Source organism: Lissotriton vulgaris, chromosome 7 (genome assembly GCF_964263255.1).
Source record: "Lissotriton vulgaris chromosome 7, aLisVul1.2, whole genome shotgun sequence".
Classification (NCBI taxonomy): Eukaryota; Metazoa; Chordata; class Amphibia; order Caudata; family Salamandridae; genus Lissotriton; species Lissotriton vulgaris.
This window is the reverse complement of record NC_141695.1, coordinates 1,393,532,245-1,393,545,211: the sequence shown is the minus strand read 5'-3', so window position 1 is coordinate 1,393,545,211 and position 12,967 is coordinate 1,393,532,245. Positions and strand designations below refer to the sequence as shown.

Genomic DNA, 12,967 nt, shown 5'->3' with positions numbered 1-12,967 from the left:
CAGTTTGAGAATGGGAGGGACACCCGGCAAGGCTGCTCCCTCTCACCCATACATTTTTACCTGGCTATGGAACCCCTTGCTGGTCTGCTTTGGGCCAGAGGACCGGACTGGGGTCTGACGTATTGGCTGACTAGCACGTCATCACCCTATATGCCGACAAATTGTCAAATCTGCTGTATGCGGATGACTTGGTGCTGATTAGCCGGACACCAATAGGCCTCCAGCACCTTCTAAATGTAGCCTACTCCTTTTCAGAAAGGAATGCCCTGCAAATAAACTTCAACAAATCAAAGGTCATGGCAGTGAACTACAAAGAAAAAGGAAAATCAAGTGGCACATAAGCGGAGAAGGCTTGGATCTAATGACCACCTACAAATATTTGGGAGTAATTCTGGATTCTAAGAATTCGTTTAAACCTCAATTGTACTCTTTACGAGGAAAGGGAACCATGACTTACCTGGCCATAACATCTCTAAAGGGCAAACTCCCCGACCTAACCCTCAACCCTCTTCTCCAGGTTTTGCGCGCAAAGCTACAGCCAACTCTCACATATGGGAGTGAATCCCGCCAAGGGAAGGACGCCGCAGTATTGGACACAGTAATAGCTAATTCATACAGGGCTATCTTCAACCTGCCAAGATACGTCTCGCCTGCACAAATTCGATTCGAATTTGGGATTCTGAAACAAATACTGGGAAGGCGGAGTGCGTATCTTACCAGCTGGCACAAGATTCGCAGCACTGAGCCTGGTTCTCTAAACTCCAACGAATGGGAAGAGCTGCTCCGACATCGTAAATCCTCAGCTAGAGATTACCTACTTGACTCACTTCAAGTCCTGGGTCTCTCCGACCTTTGGGACACCCCAACAGACCTCTTGTCTTTTAAAAAAGTTGCGAAAAAATCTGCGCGCATCATCCCCTCCGTTGAGGATAAGGACTCATTAGCAAAAAGAGGGCATGGTTGGATCACGCTCGGTGACTATGGAAGAATGCAGCCGCAAGCATATTTCAACATTGGAATAAATTTAAAAACGAAAGAAAAGTTTTTAAAATTATGCCTTGGCGCAATTCCGGTAATCCCACATTTGCCACCGTGGGTAAGAAAAAAATTCTTGCAGCAGTGCCGTCTGTGTAAAGCTGACAAGGAAGACATCATCCATGTGATGTGTATTTGCCCTAAATTAAATGACTTGAGGCACAACTTATTACAACCCTCCTTCAAATCACACGGCGTCCGGACATGCAGGCAGGCTGTCAAATTGTGTTTTAACCCCGCTAATACAAAATGAAATTGTCGGGTCGTAAAGTTTTTTGAATTCATTGAAAAAAGACATAAGAGCACTTGAAGGCTGTTCAACTTTTTATGGACAACTGAGACACTGATATTAATCAAATTTGTAATACTTAGGAACTGCGCACAATGAATTTTTAACAATTTTTAGCTATGCTTTTATTGTTTTGTAAAGATTTTAAATAATCATGTATAAATAAAAAAAAATTACTATATCCCGACGATGCTGTTGTGTTCTCAGTGCGGGATGACGGTCTAGTTCACCTGTGCACTGACCTTATGTGTACACGCTAGCGCATGACGTAATGCGTGAGTTAAAAATAAAGAGGAGGAGCACGGCAGCGGTTGTCGGGACCGCATTGCAAACTAAACAACTTGTGTCCCGCCTATCATTAATGCTCGCAGCGCGCACGTGGCGCCCAGAAAGCGAGCATTTTACACTGGCGGTGACGACCACACGCTATCGCGCTGGGTGAAGGGTGGCTGCAAGGCCCCCCACAGAGGTACTGCTGGTTCTGCCATCAGCAAGGGTGCCCCAGCTGCCCCATGCTGGACATCCACGGCCTGTGCTGACAGGAAGCACCTGGAAGGACAGGACTTTGTGCAGCCTGGCCTCATCTGCCCTCGGTCAGGCGGATGCTATTTCTGCTGTGGTGAGTCAGTGCTCATGCCACGAGGGGTACCCCCAGCGACGTCCTGATGGCGGCGATCCCAGTGATCGAGCCGTTTGTAGTGGATGGCGCTCCCTCGTCACTCGCCCCGAAGTGGAAGGACTGGACTGAATGCCTTCAGTTCTATTTTGAGGGGGCATGCATTGCCTGCGAACGACGCAGAGCACTACTCCTACACCTAGGAGGTAAGGACATTCATCGTATCTATAAGACTCTAGTAGAGGCCACACCGAAGACGTATGTGACATTGCTGAATGCCCTAAACGCGCACTTGGAGCCCATGGCGAGCAGGGACTACGAGCAATTAATTTTCCGCCAAGCCAAACAAGAAGCGGAGGAAGCGTAAGTCACGTTCCATGGTCGCATGAAGGAACTGGCCAGCATATGCGGCTTCCTAGATGAACAAGTAGAAATTGGGCCCAAATTATACAGGGCTGCTACTACTCCTCGAAGCTAAGAGAAACTATCCTTCAGGAGTCTGGCAAATTGTTGGCTGACATTCTCACACTGGGAAGGTCGAAGGAATTGTCTGAAAGGCCAGGTCATCGCACATGGAGGCTGCGTTTCACCGCCCCATAAAGGTTGAGCAAGCGAAGGTTGAGAAGGTCAAACCTAGTTGCTCACCAGGCAAGCGTCCACAGGGCAAAGGTAAAGAATGTGGGTATTGCGGAGGCATGCCCCACCGCATGCAGGACTGCCCAGCAAAAGGAACAAGCATTTACAATGCAATAGGTTTCGCATTAGGAAAGTTTGAGATATTGGTATTGAAACATTTTTTATTTATGGGTTGGTTTTGAAAATATCGAAATTAATAGTTTTGTCATTTACAATGGCAATAGTTATAACTTTCGCAAATGTGACACCTACAGCATTTGTAATGCAATATGTGTTGTATTTAAGTGACTTAGATGTATTGATATTACAAATAACAATGGCTTTTATTTATTTTTTAATAATTAATATTTAAATACAAGTTATTGTAATTTGTAATGACAATAGCTTAAACCTTTGTAAATAACTTTTGTGAAGATTATGTTCAGTGTATTTTATTGTGACAAAAATCCAACAACAGAAGTGAAATATTAACATCTTTTTGTGACATTTGTAATAAAGCTTGAAACATTGAGAGAACATATCTGAACCAGTTGTTGTTGAATGGTTGCACAGATTGAGGCTGTGGTGGCGCTGAGTGATGTTGTGGTGGCGACGAGTGCTGCTGTGGCGTTCAGTGATGCTGTGGTAGCGCATAGTGATGTTGTGGTGCCCCTGAGTGATGCTGTGGTGATGCTGAGTGATGCTGTGGTGATGGGATAGATAGATAGAGTGAGTGCAATAGATAGATAGAGTGAGGGCAATAGAGTGAGGACAATAGATAGATAGATAGATAGATAGATAGATAGATAGATAGATAGATAGATAGATAGATAGATAGATAGATAGATAGATAGATAGATAGATAGATAGATAGAGTGAGGGAAATTGATAGATAGAGTGAGTGCGATAGGTAGATAGATAGATAGATAGATAGATAGATAGATAGATAGATAGATAGATAGATAGATAGATAGATAGATAGATAGAAAGATAGATAGATAGATAGATAGATAGATAGATAGATAGATAGATAGATAGATAGATAGATAGATAGATAGATAGATAGATAGAGTGAGGGAAATTGATAGATAGAGTGAGTGCGATAGGTAGATAGATAGATAGATAGATAGATAGATAGATAGATAGATAGATAGATAGATAGATAGATAGATAGATAGATAGATAGATAGATAGATAGATAGATAGATAGATAGATAGATAGATGGATAGATAGATAGATGGAGAGACGGATAGATGGATAGATGGATAGATGGATAGATAGATAGATAGATAGATAGATAGATAGATAGATAGATAGATAGATAGATAGATAGATAGATAGATAGATAGATAGATAGATAGATGGATAGATGGATAGATGGATAGATGGATAGATAGATAGATAGATAGTGTAATTATGTGGCACTGAGTGGTATTTGGAGTGTATGTTGCGTTGAGCGCAGTGTAAAGATGTAGCATATAATTATGTGGCACTGAGTGGTATTTGGAGTGTATGTTGCATTAAGTGCAGTGTAATTATGTGGCGTGTAATTATGTGGCACTGAGTGGTATTTGAAGTGTATGTTGCGTTGAGCGCAGTGTAATTATGAGGCATATAATTATGTGGCACTGAGTGGTATTATTAGGAGTGTGTATTGTATTCAGTAGAGTGTAATTGTGTGACGTGTAATTATGTGGCATTGAGTGGTATTGTTTGGAGTGTATGCTGCATTGTAATTATGTAGCATATAATTATGTGGCACTGAGTGGTATTGTGTGGAGTGTATGTTGCATTGAGTGCAGTGTAATTATGTAGCATATAATTATGTGGCACTGAGTGGTATCGTGTGGAGTGTGTGTTGCATTCAGTAGAGTGTAATTATGTGGCACTGAGTGGTATTTGGAGGGTATGTTGCATTGAGTGCAGTGTAATTATGTGGCACTGAGTGGTATTTGGAGTGGTGGTGGTTGTGGATGTGGTGGTGGAGGACATGGTGGACATGGTGGTGGTGGATGTGGTGGTGGTGGACGTGGTGGTGGTGGATGTGGTGGTGGTGGTGGATGTGGTGGTGTTGGTGGTGGACATGGTGGTGGTGGATTTGGGGGTGGTGGACGCGGTTGTGGTGGACGTGGTGGTGGTGGATGTGGTGGACCTGGTGGTGGACATAGTAATGGTGTTGGATGTTGTGGTGATGGACGTGGGGGTTGATGTGGTGGTGGACATTGTGGTGGTGGACGTGGTGGTGGTGGATGTGGTTAATGTGGTGGTGCTGGTGGATGTGGTGGTGTTGGTGGTGGACATGGTGGTGGTGAATTTGGTGGTGGTGGACGTGGTTGTGGTGGACGTGGTGGTGTGGACGTAGTGGTGGTTGATGTAGTGGTGGTGGACGTGGTGGTGGACGTGGTTGTGGTGGACGTGAAGGTGGTCGTGGTGGTGGTGGACATGATGGACGTGGTGGTGGTGGACGTGGTGGTGGTGGATGTGGTGGTGGACTTGGTGGTGGTAGTGGATGTGGTGGTGGTGGAGGTAGACGTGGTGGTGGTGGACTTGGTAGTGAGCTCTTGGTGGACGTGGTGGTGGATGTGGTGGACGTGGTGGATGTGGTGGTGGTAGAGGTGGGTGTGGTGGTGGTGGTGGACGTGCTGGTGGTGGACATGGTGTTGGTGGATGTAGTGGTGGTGAACATACTGGTGGTGGTGGTTTTGGACGTGGTGGTTGTGGATGTGGTGGTGGTGGACATGGTGGTGGTGGATGTAGTGGTGGATGTTGTGGTGGTGGATGTTGTGGTGGTGGATGTTGTGGTGGTGGTGGACATGGTGGTGGTGGACATGGTGGTGGTGGACGTAGTGGTGGTGGATGTGGTGGTGGTGGATGTGGTGGTGAGGGTGGTGGTGGGTGCGGTGGTGGATGTGGTGGTGGTGGTGGACGTGGTGGTGATGGACATGGTGGTGGTGGACGGGGTGGTGGAGGACATGGTGGATGTGGTGGTGTGGACATGGTGGTGGTGGACATGGTGGTGGGTGTGGTGGACATGGTGGTGGTGGATGTGGTGGTGGTGGATGTGGTGGGGTGGGTGTGGTGGTGGTGGTGGATGTGGTGGTGGTGGAGGTGGTGGTGGATGTGGTGGACATGGTCGTGGTGGACGTGGTGGTGGTGGATGTGGTGGTGCTGGATGTGGTGGTGGTGGACGTGGTGGTAGTGGTGGTGGACATGGTGGTGGTGGTGGACGTGGTGGTGGTGGACGTGGTGGTGGTGGTCGTGGCTGTGGTGGTGGTGGATGTGGTGGTGGAGGAGGTGGTGAAGGATGTCGTGGTGGTGGTGGATGTGGTGGTGGTGGATGTGGTGGTGGTGGATGTGGTGGTGGATGTGGTGTTGGTCGTAGTGGTGGTGGAGATGGTGGTGGTGGGTGGTGGACATAGTGGTGGTGGATGTGGTGGATGTGGTGGTGGTGGTGGATGTGGTGGTGGGGGATGTGGTGGTGGATGTGTTGGTGGTGGTGGAGGTGGGTGTGGTGGTGGGCGTGGTGGTGGATGTAGTGGTGGTGGTGGACATAGTGGTGGTTGATGTAGTGGTGGTGGATGTGGTTGTGGTGGTAGTGGTGGTGGACATGGTGGTGGTGGAGGTGGTGATTGTGGACATGGTGGTGGTGGATGTAGTGGTGGTGGTAGTGGTGGTGGACATGGTGGTGGTGGAGGTGGTGGTGGGTGTGGGGGTGGTGGATGCGGTGGTGGTGGACGTAGTGGTGGTGGACATAGTGGTGGTGGATGTAGTGGTGGTGGATGTGCGAATGTGGTGGTGGTGGTGGAGGTGGTGATTGTGGTTGTGGTGGTGGACGTGGTGGTGGACATGGTGGTGGACATGGTGGTGGGTGGGGGACGTGGTGGTGGTGGAGGTGGGTGTGGTGGTAATCCTGCAGGAGTCTGCCAGCAGGCTGTGCAATATTCAGCAGCGCCTCTAGGCGTTTGTTGCAATGCACGGACTTCACACAGAATTTGGCATCATGGCATAGTACACAATAAAACATTTCTTAGCACATAATTAAATAAGAAGCTCAAAAGAGCTCTTTCGGCATCTCTGGCAAGTGTAAATGATCCTCACCATAAACCTCTAAGAAACGAGACCAGAACGGGTAGGAATGCGTACAGTGTAGTTTCTGTAAGACTTTCCGAAAGTGACCCTAATCAGGACATAACTAAACCATTCATGTCTATTTTACAACATCTAGATAGCAAAAGACTGGGATCCAATGATGAAAGCGGTGGTGACACCACAGTAACAGGAAGCAACAATATAATTTATGGGCACATTTCCTCGGCTGTTTAATCGCGTGTGATCTTGGGCATGACAGCCTTCAGCGAGCAAAGCCAGAAAGGGCGGGGGCGGGGGAGAGGATCCTTTGAAGTCTGATGCCGGCTGCAAGCAAACCAGCATGAGGGAGGAGAGAGGCAAATGGTGTGCGATATGCACGCGCCCGCACACATGCACTGTAGGCAATCCGCCTTTGGGTGCATTTTTGAGAGCCCTTACTTAAGTCTCGCTGAGAACGCATGCACGTTCGCTCAGCGAGACCTAAAAATGTGTATAGCCTGTGGCAGAATAAACCACTTTGCGGCCGTTTGCAGGTCATCAAAGCCACGTAAAGAAACGGGCCAAGCAGTGGGCGAATCGCCTGACAGTGAAGATATGGATGATGACACAGGAGACTACCCAGTCCACTATGTGCTTGCAGTGGACCACCCGCGGAGGAAACAGCGCTAACGTCTGAAATGCCATAAATGGATTCCCGACCAAGAAGTGCGAGCTACCATTGCAAACTAAATAACTTGTGTCCAACTTATCATTAATGCTCTCAGAGCGCACGTGGCGCCCAGCAGGCATGCATTTTACAGATGCTTTGATTTACGTACAGGTGCTACTGGGTCTGTTTGCATTGCAGGAGCTTGGCTTTTGGTGCTATGATCCGCCTTAGGATTAAATTGGGGAAGTCTAGTTTGGTCCCTCTATATGGTGTAAGGTATTAAGAGATGGCGGAGATGGAGCCCCTGAGACTGCCCTGGTGTCTTGAGACCTTCTGCAATCAGGGGATCACTGTGTACCACACTGACAGGGACCTGTTAGATGGAAACCATGGGATGACCTGAAAGCCATACGTAAGGATCTGGGTTTCTAGATGCGTCTCCCTCTGTCGCCCATGGGCAGGTCATCCATAGCCAAGATGCTTGTTCTACCACGTCTTCTGTATCTGTTTATGGCCCTCCCGGTGCTACCTGCACGGTCCTTTTTTGTGTAATTGCTGGAAGTAGTGTCCGACTTGATACGGGGGGAGACCTGAAAAGGGTACTAATGGCCACGCTGTAGCAGCACTATTGGAGGGAGGCCTGGGGGTACCAGACTTTAAGTTATAATTTTGTGCGGCTCAGCTACATTGGCCCATGCGATGGCTGACTGGAGATGCGCTAGCGAAAGTAGAGTGATTAGTACTGACCTCTGGGGCAACACAGTGTTGGGCTGGCTGTTTGGCCACGGTGGCCGATTGAGGGAACTGATCAGACTAACACGTGTCAAAGACTTGCTGGAATTTACACATCCAGTCAAGTGCGGCGGGGAGGGAGAGGGGGTGCGTTTGTGTTGCAGTTACTTTTGTGGAGCGTGGCAGGGATGAAATTCCTGCTAGACGCCATGGCCCGCCTCTGTGGCATAATGCAGGAGCGACCTTTATACGGAAGGTATCCTTCCAAGACCCACAAACGACACACGACCTGGAAGCGGGTCTCTTTTTGATACACAGTGCACTTGCTCTTGACGTGGGTAACGCTTGGGTTAGGGGGGCAAGAAGAGCCAAAGTTGCACCTCGGACCACAGTGCGCCCTGACTCATAGACTGGACAGGAGGGCAGTCACTGTGTTTTATGCTGGCTTGCAGACATCTGACAGGGTCACATACTGTGCAGTAAGCCCTGGTGTGAAGTGAGCTTAGGTGTGGTTCTAACAGATAAGCAAGGGGGGATGGCTCTTCGGGTCTCTCGTACCGCCCACATGAAATTCACACAGTTTAACTATCTGCATCAGACCTACTTCACACTGTACCGGCTTAATAAGATGTTCCCTGAAGTAGCCCCAATAGGTCCTTGCTGCTGCAATGCAGATGCAACGTCCCTGCACAGGGGCTGGGGATGCCCTATACTAGTGCCCATGTGGAAATGCGTGATGGAGCATGTCTTGAAGGTGACGGGTGTGCAATTGGCCACAGGCCCCTTGTTATGCCTCCTGGGGATTACAAAACGATTGAAGCACACTAAACACTATCTGAAATTCGTGGATCTGGCCCAAATCCTCTCCAAATGGCAGATAGCAATGTGATGGAAGGCAGTGCAGCCCTCCTTTGAGACGTGTTGGCTCCAGGGGTACATAAGTGGGCGGCGGCAGATGCTGTGTCCTGTTAAACAAGTCAGCGGGAAGGAGCTGGTATCCCCTGCCTAATGCTGACCAAGGTTTTGGACTAAGTGGTACCACCTCTGATGACAGCCGTCCCTGGCCTGGGGCCGGCATGGTAGCCGTGCACCTCATACATTCCAGTGGCCCTTCTGAAATCTGACATGTACTTCCCCTCCCGCCATTCCCCTGCATTGATACCCCCCTGCCAATCCATGATCACCATAGACAGATTCTCATTATAGACTGTTGCCAGTTCTTATTTTTGTTGTTGCATGGCTTACTGTATTAGTTATGATGATATGTCTCTGCAGACACCCTAGCAAAGCAGGATGCTGGCAGATGGTCGAGACACTGCACCACTGGGGCATCGGTCTTGTACGACCTCTAGTTTGATGTTTGCTTTGATTATTGAGTTCAATAATATGTCGCCATTGCTGTGAGAGTCTCAGTGCTGTTGCCAATGTGATATACAAAACGCCAATAAAGACTTATCATACAAAAAACAAAGTTAAGTTTGGCCTCTGCTGCTGGAGGGTGGAGGAGGTGAGTGTGTTCAAACTAAGGACTATGTACACCTGTGAGATTCTGGAATCTCAAGAGGCCCCCACCACACTTAGCATTGCTGGACATCATTGTTTTGTATTATTCTGTCCAGACCACACATTCCTGTCCACAGAATACCCACAACTCAATGTGCTCTCTGACCTAAAAACACCACAGTACTGCATCCTCAGAGGCGAACTGATCCCGCCCTGCGCAGAGCAGATCCCTACAACTGTCCTTTCACATCTTAGTAGCAGCATCTTTTTTTAGGTCTGGCTATAGACTTCTACAGAAGCTGGCATACCACGTCATTGGTTCTTGAAAAGATAGTACAGAGAGAGAGAGAGAGTGTGTGATTTGTCTCAGCACCTCAGCCACTGACTTTCATGGGTTTTTCATTACTTTCAAATCTTTAGATGGGCTGTCCATTAAGGTATTGCACTTCGTTGATTATTATATTGTCTCATTTGTCTTCCTGTTAGATTTTAGTAAAGAGGCATCATGTAATTCGCATGTTAGACTAGAGACACTGTGAGCTGTGTAATGCATGTACTTTGTTGAGAGAATAACATTTGAATTACGGGGTTATGCCTTTTTGTTTAGGAAGTGCTAATGTTTAGATGACCTAGCCTGTCAGAAAGACATAGTGTTATTCATTGCTCTTCCTTGCATATTCATTTGCTTTACTTTGCTGTTTTTTTGTTCCCAAAGAAAAGACATGCACATGTAGGCCAACTTAAATATGCAGTGAAAGTTCTGCTCATTGAAAAAAAAATGCTATGCAATAATTTGCTGTGTATACCTTTTAAGTTAACCACTTATAGCACATACTTCATTGCCTGACTCCTTTTAATAACATACTTCTTTGACTGTATCACCTAACTCAGTTGAGATAGGCTATTTAACACAGGGGCTCTACTCAAAGTGTACACAGTCATAACATTTTCTGTCAAAAAGTTTGTAAGTAAATCTCCTTTTGTGAAAAGTCTAAACACTTCCACAACATCAAATGCTGGGTGAAAGTACCTTTATTGGGAAAAAGATTCTAGTCTATAGTTCCAAGGGAGAACCCTCATGCTTTCAGGGAAGATTCAATTCTTACAAAGCAACAAAAGACAGAGAATGCAGAGTAAGCTCAAATTAAACAGAGGTAATGGTGGACGTGACTCAATCAGACATTGAAGGGAAAAGTAACTGGACACCAGTTAAGAATACTTTTGAGGTTCCATGTTCTGCACACTGCAATCTGAGGAGGTATTTGACTTTCTGGTTCATTTTTGGACTTTTCCTGGATTTAAAGAGGTTTTAGGAGGATTTGTAAATTGTGAGACAGCAGCACACCAACACACCAATTTCTACATCATTGTTTCAGTAGGACCCTATGTTGAGATTTTGGTATTGTCTTCTAAGTTTGCATCCATGACAATCCTCTTTTTCTGTCTCTATGTTGTAGGTGCTGGGGAGAAGATCGAGAACACGATGGAAGCCTTCACAAAGTACGTCTTATATCATCCAACTTTTTGAGGGAGTTTATTGGAACTGGTTAAAAAGACCAATTTTCTATCTCCCTATGGGGCACGCATTGCAACTCTGAGTCCTCTGCTCACCTATTCGATGTGGCCTCCCCATTATCTCCTCATCAGGGCATGTGCTAAGTGAGGAGGAGAGTAAATTGGAAATCCTGCCAACGCACTTCTGTTGAGCCATAGGGTACCCTGGATAGCCTTAGCACAGTAACTCAATACAAATAGAGATGTGGTTCTCCATTCTGGCCTAACCAGAGTGGCCTCATGGGTCACCCATCTGGTGAAATCAAATTCGTTTCTCACTCCGACTTTTTTCATTGAAGCTAGGTCCCTTGCTTCTTTTCTTGCCTGGTCCAGTGTCCACTGCAGAAGCCTCACCTCTCTTCTAAGCATATATAGTGGTACCTTGCAGTCACTAAGGATCGCTGGAAAGCTTGAAGTATTGGGAATACAGTAGCAATGATCATATTCTTTGGGCTGCAATCATCATGGTTACTGACAGGTATCGCTATGCAGGGTAGGGCCCTGAAGTTGCTGCTATGCATGGTCATCCCGCCAGGCCCACGGTCCTTTTTATGGCTATGAGGGAGCTAACATGGGTGAAGATTTAGGGGCAGCATCTCCAGATTTCGCATGGGGCTCAATCATCTTGAATTAGTAACCCTCTGAGGTATACAGGGCCCTGTCCCCTGGTGAAGACAATTGTTGTGCGTCAGAACTGTCTAAAAGGAAACCCTGAACATTGATTTGATGACTCAATGTGCCCTCCCTGACCTCTGGTGGAGACAGTGTTGTGCGTCAGAACTGTCTAAAAGGAAACCCTGAACATTGATTTGATGACTCAATGTGCCCTCCCTGACCTCTGGTGGAGACAGTGTTGTGCTGCAGAAATGTCTAAAAGGAAACCCTGGAAATTGATTTGGTGACTCAATGTGCCCGGGTTAAAATTTCAATCTGTCTTTTAATCGGTCTTGTATTTTTTCCCACTTTTTTACCCTAGTGCAGTGAAACACCAGACAGATCTCCTTGAGCTGGACTGCCACCTTACGAAAGATGGCCGAGTGGTGGTGTCACACGACCTCAACCTCCTGCGACAAACAGGACATGATGTCTGCATCAATGACCTCAACTACTCGGTAAGGCCAGCCTTCCCTCCAAGTCGGGTGGTGTGGCTCTGAGCAGGCAGGCGGGGATATGCGAGCAAGCACCATGTTTCTAACAAGATAAAGACTGTTTAGGATCAATGGCACTTGCTGTCTCCAGGCATCCCCTGGGACACCATTGAGGGTTCCCGAGGAGATGTTAGGGCTTAGAACACAACAGTGGACAGACAAAGATGGAGAGGCTTCTTTGGCACTGTTAGAAGCAGATTAGATCTTAGACTTTGTGCAAGCCCATGTAGACCTGTTCTTCTGCTAGATCTAAGGTGAGAGAGTGGCCTTCTTCCAAAGCCAAGCTGTTGACAAGCGGGTGTTGCATTCAGTTCAGTGTGCTTGTTTATCTTGCCATTCGTTTTCTAACCTTCTGTTGTTATCGCTGCCTTGTCTGTTTTTTTAAACAAATTTTTATTGATTATTCATACAACAAAATGGTGGCTCCGGGGTCGCACCCCTGTCAGGTAGTAAAGTTGCAATCAGGTTATTTGAGGTTCAGGTGTGACAAAATAGAATGTCCATGCCATCCTTTCGGGCGTGTTACGCAGTCATCACAAATATTGATCTCTACTGTTATTGCTGCCTTGTTGACCATAGAGCTGTGTTTGCATTATGATTGAGCCGCAAGGGCAGTTGGTTGTAGGTGTCCTCGCTGCTCCCATATTACTGGACTGCCCTAGACAGGCCAGCGCCATATCTTAGGTCTGGCCCTTTCACTTACCAAGCGCTTCATAATTATTGTCCTATTGAATGT

The 12,967-nt window shown here is 47.1% G+C and overlaps 1 protein-coding gene across 2 annotated transcripts in view; it reads left to right on the top strand.

Moving 5' to 3' along the window:
- The window catches only part of LOC147705702 (lysophospholipase D GDPD1-like), a 202,768-nt gene that overhangs the window by 110,062 nt on the left and 79,739 nt on the right, over window positions 1–12,967 (top strand). For both annotated transcript variants that reach the window (XM_086932126.1, XM_086932127.1), the window contains exons 2-3: window positions 10,987–11,029; window positions 12,060–12,195. In XM_086932126.1, the coding sequence (XP_086788252.1) occupies window positions 10,987–11,029; window positions 12,060–12,195 (179 nt within the window). The remainder of the gene's footprint in view (window positions 1–10,986; window positions 11,030–12,059; window positions 12,196–12,967) is intronic.